Source organism: Lissotriton helveticus, chromosome 9 (genome assembly GCF_964261635.1).
Source record: "Lissotriton helveticus chromosome 9, aLisHel1.1, whole genome shotgun sequence".
NCBI classification, from domain to species: Eukaryota; Metazoa; Chordata; class Amphibia; order Caudata; family Salamandridae; genus Lissotriton; species Lissotriton helveticus.
Genome location: NC_136070.1, coordinates 987,766,261 through 987,779,382, shown reverse-complemented (window position 1 = coordinate 987,779,382; position 13,122 = coordinate 987,766,261). Strand labels below are relative to the sequence as shown.

At 39.3% G+C, this 13,122-nt stretch overlaps 1 protein-coding gene across 1 annotated transcript in view; it reads left to right on the top strand.

Moving 5' to 3' along the window:
* Positions 1-13,122, top strand: part of DOCK3 (dedicator of cytokinesis 3) — a 1,382,531-nt gene that overhangs the window by 1,119,026 nt on the left and 250,383 nt on the right. Inside the window, exon 26 of the mRNA XM_078661294.1 lies at positions 5,061-5,207. Within this exon, the coding sequence (XP_078517420.1) occupies positions 5,061-5,207 (147 nt within the window). The remainder of the gene's footprint in view (positions 1-5,060; positions 5,208-13,122) is intronic.

Sequence of the window (13,122 nt, the reverse complement as noted above, 5' to 3'; positions counted from 1 at the left end):
TACGGCTTGTTTGGAGACCCTGTTCCTGGGCCGCAGCCCATGCAGCAGTAGTATAAAGCTCTTTCTGACCACCATGCTGGAGGTCTTATAAAAATTGAGTGGGTGGGAACGCTGACGCTTTGTCGGATGGTCTTCTGCCCGATGCGATGGCTGTCTGCGGTCTAAACAACCGCCATCGAAATGACGCCCATATGTTGTTAATATGATTTGCCAAAATATCTATGTTGCTAATATTGATGTTAAATATATCTATTTTCTTAATATCGTTTACAGAAATATCATTGTTAACAATATGGCTTTTTAATTATGTATATGCATTTTAGTATATTTTTTATAGTATATGTTATCAATTGTTTGTATAATTGTTGTTATTGGTTTTTAATATGGTTTGTACATTTGTTGCAGTTTTTAAATTTAATTTAATTGTTTATTGTAACTTCTAGTGTGATAGTGATGTGTGGGTTTTGTAGGGGTATAGGGTGGGTAGTAGTTTAATTATAATGAATTAATGATTAACTAATTTGTATTATTCATTATTCAATTAATAATTAATTATGTAAATGGTGTAGTTAATTTATTTCATAAGTTTAGTTTTAGGTGCAGGTTGTGGGGTTTGTAGGGGTACAGGGTCGGAAGTAAATTAATTATAATTTATTAATAATTCAAAATTATTTAACGATAAATAAATATGTAAATTGTGCAATTAATTTATATTTTAGGTTTTTAAGTTAAGTTTTAGGTGCGGGCTGTTGGGTTCGTAGGCGCATCGTTGGGCAGTAAATTAATTATAATTAATTAATTAATAATTTAAATTATTATTAATTATTTAATTGATAATTGATTATATAAATTATATAATTAATATCTTTTTGAAAGTATATGTCATTTGTGGATTTTTGGGTCTGTAGGGGTACAGGGTACAATGTAAATTATTTATAATTAATTTTTAATTAAATTATTATTAATAATTATTTAATTGATAATTAATTATGTAAATTGTGTGTATGAGATATTTTTTAAATTATATCTCAGGTGTGGGTTGTCTTTTTAGGATTACAAAGCGGGAATATAATTAGGAAATAATGTATTGTTAATTAATTATTACATATTTTATTGATAATTATGTTCATTGTGAAGTTATATTTGTTAAGTTATATTTTAGGTGTGTGCTGTTTAGTTTGTAGAGAAATGTGGAAAGTTATTTAAGTAATCATAAATAAAAAAACATTATAATGTATTTACATTTAAAAAAATATATTGAATATGTTAATTGTGACTATTATGTTTGTGGGAATATAGTGTGGTATTTTAATTATTTCAATAAAATGTGTGTTAATTGATAATAATGATAACATTTTTTAATATTTATATTATTTACATTTTTTTTTCAAATGAAGACATTTCTTTTATATATTTTTAATTGATATGTTTGGGTATTTAATAGAGTTGTTAAAATATGTCATTTGTTTGAACTGAAGTACTTGCTCTGTACTGTACCAGTGAATGGAGTGAGAACACTACATTTTACCCATCCTGAGTCCTACGTTTTCCCTACTGTTACACATATTGGAGTGGGAATAGTAAATGTAACCCCTCCTGTGTCCTACGCTTTCCCTACTATTTCCCTACTGTTACCTACACTGGAGTGGGAATAGTAAATTCCACCCCCTCCCGAGTCAAATGCTTTCTTTACTGTCGCACACAGTGGAGTGGGATTAGTAAGTGTTACCCCTTCTGAGTCCTAAACTTTCTCTACTTTTGCAAATACTGGAGTGGAAATAGTACATTTTACCTTTCCTGAGTCTTATGCTTTCCTTTGTGTTGCACACACTGGAGTGGAATAGTGAATGTTACCCCTTCGTTGCCCAAAGCTTTCCCTACTGTTGATATGGTGCTAATGGTATTATTATATTTAATATTCTGGGAGTTTAACCTTTTTTTAGTATTGTTTACATATTTATTTTTATTATGTGTTGATGTATTTCATTTTATATTTTTATAAATATAAATGTAAGTAATGTTTAACATATTTTTAGTGAAACGTATTTTATTAATTGTTTACTGTTTTATGGATAATTAAATAAGAAATATTTTACTTTTTTTACATTTTACTTGATAAATGTATTAAATATTTTGTTTATGTAAAAATATAGATATGTATATATATATATATATATATATATATATATATATATATATATACACACACACATATATATATATATAGTTGTTATATTGGTATATATTAAACATATTAGAACTTGAAATATAGATTATAATTTATATTTTTTAAATATTTTGTATTATATATGTGCATATAAATATACACATTCATATATATGTGAATATATTCTTGAATTTGTTGTAAATTTAGAGCCTTATTATGAGTTTGGAGGTCTGAGCGTGGAAGGACCACAACCTCTAGAAGACCGCTGTGCCTGTGGCCTTCCCTCTACTGTATTACAAGTTTCCAGATGGGCCGGTGGTGAGGTTGCAGTTGTCTTGCAAACTGTGTGTACATTCCAACTGCAAATGTGTTGAATGCACACATATACATGATATATGTGGGAAAATACCACTTACCTATTGCCAGAGTCTGACCGATATGTGGGCAGTTCTGGTAATGGATATATGGTACCAAAGCACTTACCTGTATTTCGCCTAAGACGGGGTCGTATTCCTTGGGTGAAGATGTTCTTGTGTATGGAGGAGTTGGAGAAAGAGATCCAGGTCGAAATCTGTTAGGAGGAACTGGGAAGGGATGAGTATGCACCCCAAATCCTTTGTTTCTGCTGACCTATAGGCGGCGGTCCGACCGCCGCGGTCGGCTCATCGGGAAGTCAACTCATAATACTGACGCGATGTTGCACATCTGTACCGCTCAATGGATGCTGCCTTCCCCTGACCATGACCCTGGCAGTCAGAGGTGTGGTTGTTGGTGCCTGCAGTCTTCGCAAAGCCAATCTGCCCTACTTGTAATACAGTGGACAGGTCACTGCCATTGGTCCGCCACCGCATGGACTGATAAACTCGTAATAAGGCGCTTAGTACTTTTGGCTCGTCACCATTTCTGGCCATTTCTGAGTGCTGCTTTACTACAAGGGGCCGATTCTGATGCGGTTAGGAAAGCATTCCCACCTACGGCCCGATTACGATGCGGTTAGGAAGGCCTCCTAATGGCATTTGCTCCTTTCGAATCGGATGGGGAACATGTCTTCCCGACCGAGGGCCCAATTATGATGCTGTTAGGAACATAGGCTCCCTTAGAAGTCAATGGGAGTCCAACCATATCGTATTGGGAAGCATCCGGATGCATCATACTCGGTCTCCCGATACGAGTCAGTCGGAAACCATTTCCAAACCACCTCGATCGAAAAGATTTCCTAACCGCATCAGAATCGGGCCCAAAGTTAATACATTTGAATACATTAAATTTACATTATTTTTTGAAGATGTATTTTTAAAAATCCAAACTAAATGTAAATGTTTATATTTATCTATTATGTACAAAAATATTACCACTTTTGTGCAAAATTTATTTGAATGCATCTAATGATTTCCTAAAAACTAATTAGTAATTTTTTTTAACTTGTTACATTCATTTTTTCATTAGAAATGGTTAATGAAATATGTAATATTAAAATAATATGTATTTTTATTTCTATATAACTTTTAACGTTACATTATTATATATAATCCTTCAAAGTCATAATACATTCATTTATTGTGACATTGTTTCATACTGTTAGTTTCTGTCTCCATTATTTTCTGTTGGGGGTGTGGCAGTACCTGTAGTTAGTAATGTAAGATGCTGCTACATTTACAACTTTTTGGGGACATTTTTAGCAGTAGTACGTGCGGTTTGTAAATTACAATGGTTTGTTTCTTGTGCTGCTGAGTTCTGAGTCTCTGCCAACAACACCTAGCATGAGTAATCATTTGACTACTCTGCCACACTACCCAGAGGGTCAGACTGGAGGTCAGCAGTACAGGGGTACTTGGACAACAGAAAGACCCTAGTTGTTACATTTGTGGCACTGTGCTTTCTGACTGTCCTAGAACCCTCCAACCCAGATTTCTAATAGCTTGCATCAAAACCTTCATTTGAGGCTGGTTACTATAATGTACTTCTTTATTTTGTTAGGAGCTTGCAGAAGTTGAGGAAGGTGGGTATTCTTAAAACAGTAAAACATTTGACAGCTGCATGCAGGTAAAAGAAGCATAAACAACTTCCACTTTAAAAAGGATACAGAGACTTCGCAAAGGATTATGAAAAGAGAGTGCATTCATGTTCTAGGTTAGGAGAGCACATTTTTAAGGCGGAAGGACATTTCACCACTCACCCTATTTAGGGTGAACCCCACACCATGGAAGAGAACTCCCAAGTCATGGCTTTTTTTTTTTTGTTGTTTTTATTAAGCATGTTCCGGTGGATTGCCATCAGAACCGATGGTGGCCATCCACCAAATGTTTTGTACATTGAAAGGAACCACTTTGATGGTGCTCCATCAGGGTAGCTGAGGTAATGTCCTCTGCTTCAATGATGGACTCTACTCCATCCATCAAACCTTAAATCAGACCCATAGTTTTCTTCTGGAAATATTCCAGTATAGATCAGGAAACTTTACATGGCTTTTCCTGACTTACTATTTGAAGAGAGAACAACCAGAGAGGGTGGAGATGGATTTAGCAATGATGGAAAGTGGAGAAGTAGCTTCTACCTAGTAAAGGATGAAAAGGCCCCAAGGTGAGAGGATAGAGCAAATGCATACACAGAATGACCTGAGAGAAGTGAGCATAAGTGAGCATAGAAGATAGTGAGGGAGGGAAGCAGAGGTGATCTCAGTAGACTGACAGAAGAGAGCACAGGTGAGCACAGAAGATGGTTTTATAAGATAATTCAGATGAGACACTGAACAGAGTGAGATGAAAGTACAGAAGATGGTGAATGAAGAAACCCATGGGAATTGGCTGAAGGAGAGAGTTCTCTAAGATAGCAGTGTTTTTCCTGAGTGAGTTTTTTTGTAGTATATAATAGGCTGCTTTTTGTCTCTCCCTAGGAGGTGGATGTTGGGGAGGAGGTGGAGATGATGGTGGAGAGCCTCCTGGATGTGCTGCTGCAAACCCTCCTCACCATCCTGAGTAAATCGCAATCGCAGGAGGCGGTAAGAGGACAGCGGTGCCCGCAGTGCACAGCCGAAATCACTGTTAGTAGTAACTAACATCAGGTTCTATTTCCTGCTTTCTAACCCCTAAACCCTATTTCCATCACCATTACCACATACACCATATTATGCATGAAAAGTAGGGCAGCCTGCCTCATCTTCTATATCGTCTTTGTTAGGAATTCATTAATATTTCTGGAACATAGTAGAAATGTACCAACCCCTGCATCTCAGTTGGAGATCGCAGGTGTAGGAACATTTGGAAAATAAGCTATCCAATGACAGTGTTGGTTATTTCTTTTGATAAAGGAGGCAGCCTGATTGAATGGTGTTTGTAACATACTGAAACTGTGGAACTTGAGCCCACTTGCGTGACATTGCTTGTTGTTGAAGTTGAACACAGTCATAACCTTGCAAGAGTGACCCTCAGAAGTATGAGAGAAACTTGTATAAATGTTTTGTTATTGAGTTTAAAACCTAAAACAATCCAATTACTAAGTAAAATCTTAGTAAGATAACTTTCACCACCATCAACAATAGTACAAGACTTAGAAAGTGACATGTTTGATCCAACTCCATAAATTATGGAGAGGGAATTTATCTGATATTGATTCATTGATAGAAGCTCACTATTTACTATGAAAGATCACCTTCTTAACTAGCACGGTCTGGTAGAAAGTGTATAAGTAAAGAGCTTGTATAACTTCACACCTAGATTACCTGATGTCTCCTAATCGGGACAGCACCCTTGCTGTCGCCAGCCATGTCAATGAGTTGGGCATAATATTTTCCTTTGATTATGCCATCATCCAGCGTCCCAAATCAGACCTCTAGCTTGATTTTCAAATTTAGTTAAACTTATGTAGATAGATGTAAATATGACTGCTGATATCAGGGCCTTTGTTTAGCAATTGCATGAAGAAGCATGGACAAAATAGAACATGGGAAGTAACCATTGGCGAGAGTCTGCAAGATTTAAAAATCTGCCTGTGCAAGTAAGCCCAAGCAGATATCTCATAAATAAATCCTTTTGTCACATGGCCCCATTGCAGTGTTGCACCTCAAGTAATGCTGAAGCAAAAGTCCCATCCCTCTGTTCTCTGCATCCTATTGAAGCTTGTAGGGTCTGTAGAAGTGTTTGCCGCTACCGTCTGCAGGCGGGATTAGGGGTGGTGCTGGGTCAATACAGGTGGAGTGCAGTTCTGTAGTCAACTAGTGGTGCAAGCTCTCTCTAGTATTTACCCCTGATGGATAAGACACCATTGCTCTATGCTGCTGTTTTGCTACACAGGTTTCTAGTTGATCACAACTCTTAACTCATTTGAGGGGCACCTGCCAGGTTCCCATATGACCGCCTCCAATAATTCATATGCAAAGCTCCTTTTTGTTCTCTTCTAAAAATTGGTAAACTCCTGCTACCTTGCCATTGTTTTTCAAATACCTGTACATTTCTCTCTAATCTGTCCTCTTCAGGCATCATCCTGTCCAGTACCTTCTCTTTTGTGGAACACTTATCAACCACGCTCTCTGATTTTATGCACATTAATCAGTATTGCCTTTACTGTTTCCTTTCGGGAACTGATCTGCATAAGTGCTCCACCCTCACTGTCCTTGTCACCTCTATCCATTTTTTCACCCACAGCTTTATTTTCTTTCCGTTTCTGTTACTCTTCAGGTCTTATAAGTTATTTGGCCTTAAAATTACCTATTCATCTATTAATGTCAACATCCTTTCATATTGATCATAAATAACATATTTCTGCTCTGCTTGTAATGAGAAACAAAGCCTTTTGTACAAATCAAGACATTCTACTTGCCCACCATAAGTCTTTTCTTGATCTTCTATCACAGTGTATGAAACTCTTTGAGGATCAAGCACTCCTTCACTTTCCACTTCTCGTCATCGATTTGCGCGTTTAGTTTAATAGCTGCATTAACACATATATCGCATTGTAGGGACTGTGTATACATTTAATGCATGAACTCTCAGTTGATTAAATTAGTTCCCCTAGCCTGTTTCATGGTATCTCATTAACTGTATCGAACATTAAGGCTCAATTCCAATCCGTTAAAATCACCGTCCGTACGACTCGCATCCGGAGCCGTTTCCGTACGACTCGTACGGACGCCGTACGACCGGACGATTACGATCCCGATCGGGCTACCCGGACGCGATTCGAACGGTCCACGTCAGGTAAGGGCGTTTCGTACGGAAAAGCGCACGATCACCTACACACCGTATGGCGCGTACCCACCATGATCGCAGGGGTACGCGCCGTACCCCTGCGATCATGGGGGGTACGTGCCGTACACCCAGCATACATGGGGTACGGCACGTACCCCATGTACGCTGGGTGTATGGCGCGTACCCCCCATGATCGCAGGGGTACGGCGCGTACCCCTGCGATCATGGGGTGTACGCGCCGTACCGTACCTGTTTCGGGGCGAACTCCGACTGTACGACAGTTTCCAGCTCCCGTAGAAAAAAGGGTCGTACGGAGTGTACACAACACGGATCGTACTTGCCGGGTCGTAAAAAGCAGCCGCGAAACGTATAAACGTCGTGTACAGCGGCTTCCGAGGTCGATTCATACGGGAATTTCATTCGTACGGTCCATGGTACGATTCGGACGGATAGCTGCATCGGGTGTGGATCGTACTACGTCATTCGTACAGGGACGGTTACGGGTATGATTCGTACGGAAAAAAATGCTCCGTACGACGATTCGGAGCGCTTTTTACGGGATCGGAATCGACCCCCAATTGTCTGTATAATGAGATGCTGAACCTTTACTTGCAGCAACCATTGTTTCTATAACATCACCTTGATGGTGGCAAGCAAACATGTACTTTTATACATTCATCAAACTTTTCTGTGGAGTCTATGCAGAGATTTGTAGATTGTCAAAGTGTCTGAAGACAGAACATCCAAGAGGCAATAGATGAGGGCTTGCAGGTACCCAATCAGGGAGCAAGTGCTACATCTGACGTCTAAGCATGATTGTTACCATGGAGTGTCAAGGAACTCTTCAGGGTGGCTAAGACTAACACGTTTGAAATCAGTTTTACAACATAAACAGATGTGTCTCCCTTCTACAGTTAGTGTTCAATCTGGGACTCATACTGACAATAAGATACAAAAAAATGATCATAAGGTTACATTGAAAGCAGTGGCCAGGGGTAAAAGAAAGGAAAACAAATTTCACATGAGACCTTCTAAAGTCAGTGAGTTCAACCCCCTTTTTGGCAACATCATCGGTTTCAGCCGGAAATCATGGAGGGGAACGCATCTTCCAGTAATGTTTTTAATTTTTGAAATTCAGCTTCATCATCAAAAGATCGAGCATGCTTCTTTCACTTTCGAGTTGAAATGAGGATAAGATAAACATGTTCCTATCAGCATTAATAGCAGCAATGATCTGTTTGATTGATAGGGCTGCTCGATTGCTGGACCTCACAATGAAGCTGATGTACTCCTCTAGTGTATTTGATGGTGAATTGAGCTGTTATAACTGTACTTGTGAAAAGTAACTGTACTTGCGAAAAGTAATCAGCAGTGTTCTGATCCTTACACAGCTTGTGTGCATTTGTCTAGCCATACTTTTGCAGTTGCAATCCTCTCAATGCGAGGGGACATCTTGGCTTTCATCTTGGCTTTCGGATTTCCCCAAAAATAGATCACACTCAGCAGACCACTAGAAAGGGACATCTCTTTTTGTCAAGTCTCTCAATAGGGCATTCAGTGTAGCAAAGTCACAAATGTACCCTGAGCAATAACTGTCGATGCCTAAGAAGGACTGCAGATGGTGACGTCTTGGGGGGGGGCAGGGTATCTGACAGTGCTTGCACTTTGTCTGGGTCAGGAGTCATTCCACCAATGGAGAATATGTGGCCAAAACATTTTAGTTTGGTCTTATGAAACTCACACTTTTCTACATTTAGCGTGAGACCTGCATCAGCAAATATTTGGCACACTTGCGTAAGAGCCTTGTCATGCTCCTTTTTTTGCTTTCCCAAATACCAGTATGTCATCACTGTAATTAAAAGCATGTGACAGGTTGACTTATTTGACGTATAACATCCTGAAGTATTTCTGCAGCTGATGACACTCCAAAACGTAACCTCTCATGTCTGAACTAACCAATAAGAGTTGGAAAAATAGTAATGTTGCTGCAGTTTTCTTCCAACTCGAGTTGATCGCCTCCCTTGTTCAGGTCGGCACAGGAAAAGACTTTGGCACCAATCAAGCGCATGATCATGTCTGCTATGTGTGGACCAGAATGTCTTTCTCTCTCTTGATTGATCTGCTGGCCTGACACATATCAACACAGATGCGCACTGCACCACCACTGTTCAATTTTGGCACCATCACTTTGGGCAAACATGGTGGAGGACTGATGGTGTCATGCTTCAACAGAGTTTCTAGTTCTTTCTTAACAGCTTCTTTCAAGTGGAAAGCAACTCAGCTTTGTCACTGGGTAACCGGGCAAATGTCCTCGTTGATGTGAAGTGGCACCTTCATTATCTTAAGCCTGCATAGGCCATGAAATAGCGACAGAAACTGACTCAGAACTTCAGATTGAATGTAGAGATTGTAATTAATAGATATCAGTCCCATGTCAGCAGCGGAGGCAAACCTGGGTAGGCATGCACTGGACAAGGTTCCAACATGAATTGGCGCTTGTACTGATACTGTTTTGTGTTTCATTTTCACCATGAATGATCCAAAGGTTTAGAAGCAGCCCACGTGTATACATTCATGTTTGACTAGTTGAGGCATGGCACAGGTGATAGGCTGTTAACTCTTCGACCGGCATGATATTAATTGACGCACCACTGTCTATGATAAAGTTTATGGAGCAACCATTGTCCTTTCTTGTAATCTTGGGGCAATGTAGTAAAGAATTCTGTTGTTTCATGTGGTGGTTCACCTCTGTCTTTTGTTCTTCTTTGCAAGCAGCCAAACCTACATGTGCCTGACACTACATCAGTGTGCCTGCCTGTCTTCTTCAATGGAAAGAGACATGACTACTCATTAAATAAACACAAATACAATACATTCCAGAGGTTCATAGTAAACAAATAAAGTGGCAGAAACAAAATCCTTCAATTGTAAAGATAACCTATTTTCATAGATTCTGTGCCTTAAATTCATGAAAGTTTGCTTGGAGAGCACATTGATCCTTTTGATATCACTGATCTTTTTCTCTCCATCTGTTGCGTGACTCCTTGGACATGGGACATATTTATTAACAAATCACGAAGCACAGCAAGTCACCTTGCTGCACTGCATGATGGGGAAAGAGCAGCAATGTGCCATACTTAACACTGCATTCAGGTTCTTTCCCTGCACTGGCATGAAATGTGCTGCCTAGCGCAGAGTGCAAGGATGCTTTAGTTGTGAGCAGGATTGTTTTTGTGCAGGAAGGCACATCTTCTTGCATAAAAACAATCCTAAGAAGCAATTTCCACTTTGTAAGTGTCCTGCAGAATGCAGAACACATATAAAGAGGGAAAAACGATGAGTAATAAATCTGGTAGCGAGGCGTACAATTCTGAGGCATTCCCAGGTCTACCACTCTTGGAAATCTGGGAGTGCGTCAGTAAACATGAGTGGATGAGTGATAACACCCAGGCTGAGTTACACAAAATGTACCAATCCTAGTAGGGTGGGCTTGCATGGCTTGATAATCTCATTTTAGACTTTTCTGCCAACCTGTGTGGTGCAGGGCGGCGCAAAACCTATAAAAAATATGCCCCTAAAGTTTTGTCTTCTAACAGAAGGCCAGCCTTCCCCTCCACGCCTCATAAATACCTTATCAAGTAGAGGTAAAAGAACATGAGACCCTGATTATAATGACCTGAGCTGGTTGCCATAATTATTGCATTTGATAAAAGTCCAGCACTGAGGTTTTTGGAATTTATTGCATGTATTCATTATCACAAATGTTTGGAGAATAACATGCAGACTTTCGTGTGCACCCTGAATATCAACACCAGAATACTGATGCTACAGAGTATTGAGTACAAAATGTTGAGAAAAAAATATTGACATGTAAGTAAGTGTAGATTTTCTATACCAAACTCCACATATATGTACCTAAGCAGTACATACATCTTTGGGGTACATAGATGAGGAGTTAAAAATAGTAAATCTATATTTCCCCATATGCGCTTACCTTTCAATAGGCTGTCTCGATATTCTGCCCTCTGTATTTTTTGTTTCACAATATTCTTGGGATCAATATTCATTAGTACAGTTGCAGACTTTGATGCTTATTGTATCTTGATCTGCATGTTATATTAAGCATCAAATTTTCCCGTTTTAAATTCTGGTTTGACCTGCTGGAATGTAACGATGGGTGATTTAACTAGCATACAGCTCGGAATTCCGACTAATGCACAAAGAGGTTTATGGAAGGGTCAGAAAACAGGGCTGTGTGTTGGCTCCCTTACTTTTTAATTTATTTTTAGCTGACCTTACTTCCGAACTAAACGCCATTAATGCGCATCCACCAAGGTTAGCTAAAACTCAGATATCCAGCTTACTATATGCGGATGATGCTATACTTATGAGCCATACAAAGGTGGGGTTGCAACGACTGATTGACGGCATCTCCAAATACTCCGAGGAAAATGGTATGCAGATAAACTATGCTAAGACCAAAGTGATGGTAATAACAAAAAACGTGCGACTAAAACACACACACACATGGTTCCTGCAAGGCAAAAAACTGGAACAAGTTAAAGACTATAAGTACTTGGGTGTAACTTACAGTGATAATGGCAAGTTCGTGATTCACAAACATGATATCACAAGGAAAGCGAATTCCCTTATTGGTGCATTTAGATCAATCCAGAAATCCATTGGGGATTTGTCTTATCGTCCCTTATTAAAATCTATTGCAGCAAAATTACTACCTACTCTGTCATATGGTAGTGAGGTGCTCAACGGGCAGGACGCTGAGATTATCAACACCTCGGTTGCAAAAGCGTATAGACTTTTATTTTCTCTCCCAAAGAACGCCTCACAAACCCAAGTGAGATTGGAATTCGGCCTAAACGACCAATCTTGTGCAAGAAAAGGAAACATAATTAAAGTGTGGAACAGAATAAAAAACGATCACGACAATAAAACGTCCCATCTACTTTGGCAAGAAATAAGTCATAACTGCTCCCTAACTACCGCCTCCTATTTAAATATAGCAATAAATGAGTATGGTATAGCACCTATCGGGAACTCCATGGTTAAACAGGAGAGTTTTAAAAAAACAGTAAATAAAATTACGGACTATCTTTCCTTGATAAAGGACAAAGATAACTTTGTTAAAAGACAGCATGCGTGCCCAATCGTAAAGGGTTATAAGAAAAAGAAGATACAAACCTACCTGGAAACATCTTGGTAAAAAATCAATGCTAGGTTTGGTATCTTTCCAGGCTTATGCCACTTAGCACCATGGAAAAGAACGAATGATATCTGTTTGTGTAGGCTATGTAAATCTGGTCAAGAAAACATCTTACACTTAACGTGCCTTTGCCCGAACCTGGAAGCGGAAAGAAAAAGTATACTTAAGAAACTGTTTAGGGCATATTATTCCCCTCTTAGGCTGTCTAAATTTTCCGAAGGCGATTCAGTGTCTTGTGCTAAGTGCGGGCTTGTTGCAGCATCAGATGAACATATGTTTTTCTAATGCCCTCGCTTAGTCACATTTTGGGAGGAGATTGGCAAGTCCCTCACAGCATCATTGGGAGCCTCCGTCCCCATAGACTTATCTCTTGTGATATTTGGCGTCCTGGAGGGTGTACAGAGTTCAGCCAAAAGCCTAGTGTTTTATGCAATGCTGTTAGCAAGAAGGGAGATCTGCAGGAAATGGAAGGACTCTTCATCTCCTACCTTTAGGGACTGGCAAGTTTCAGTCCTGCAGACCTCACGCACTGATTAGGCCAGGTCGGGCAA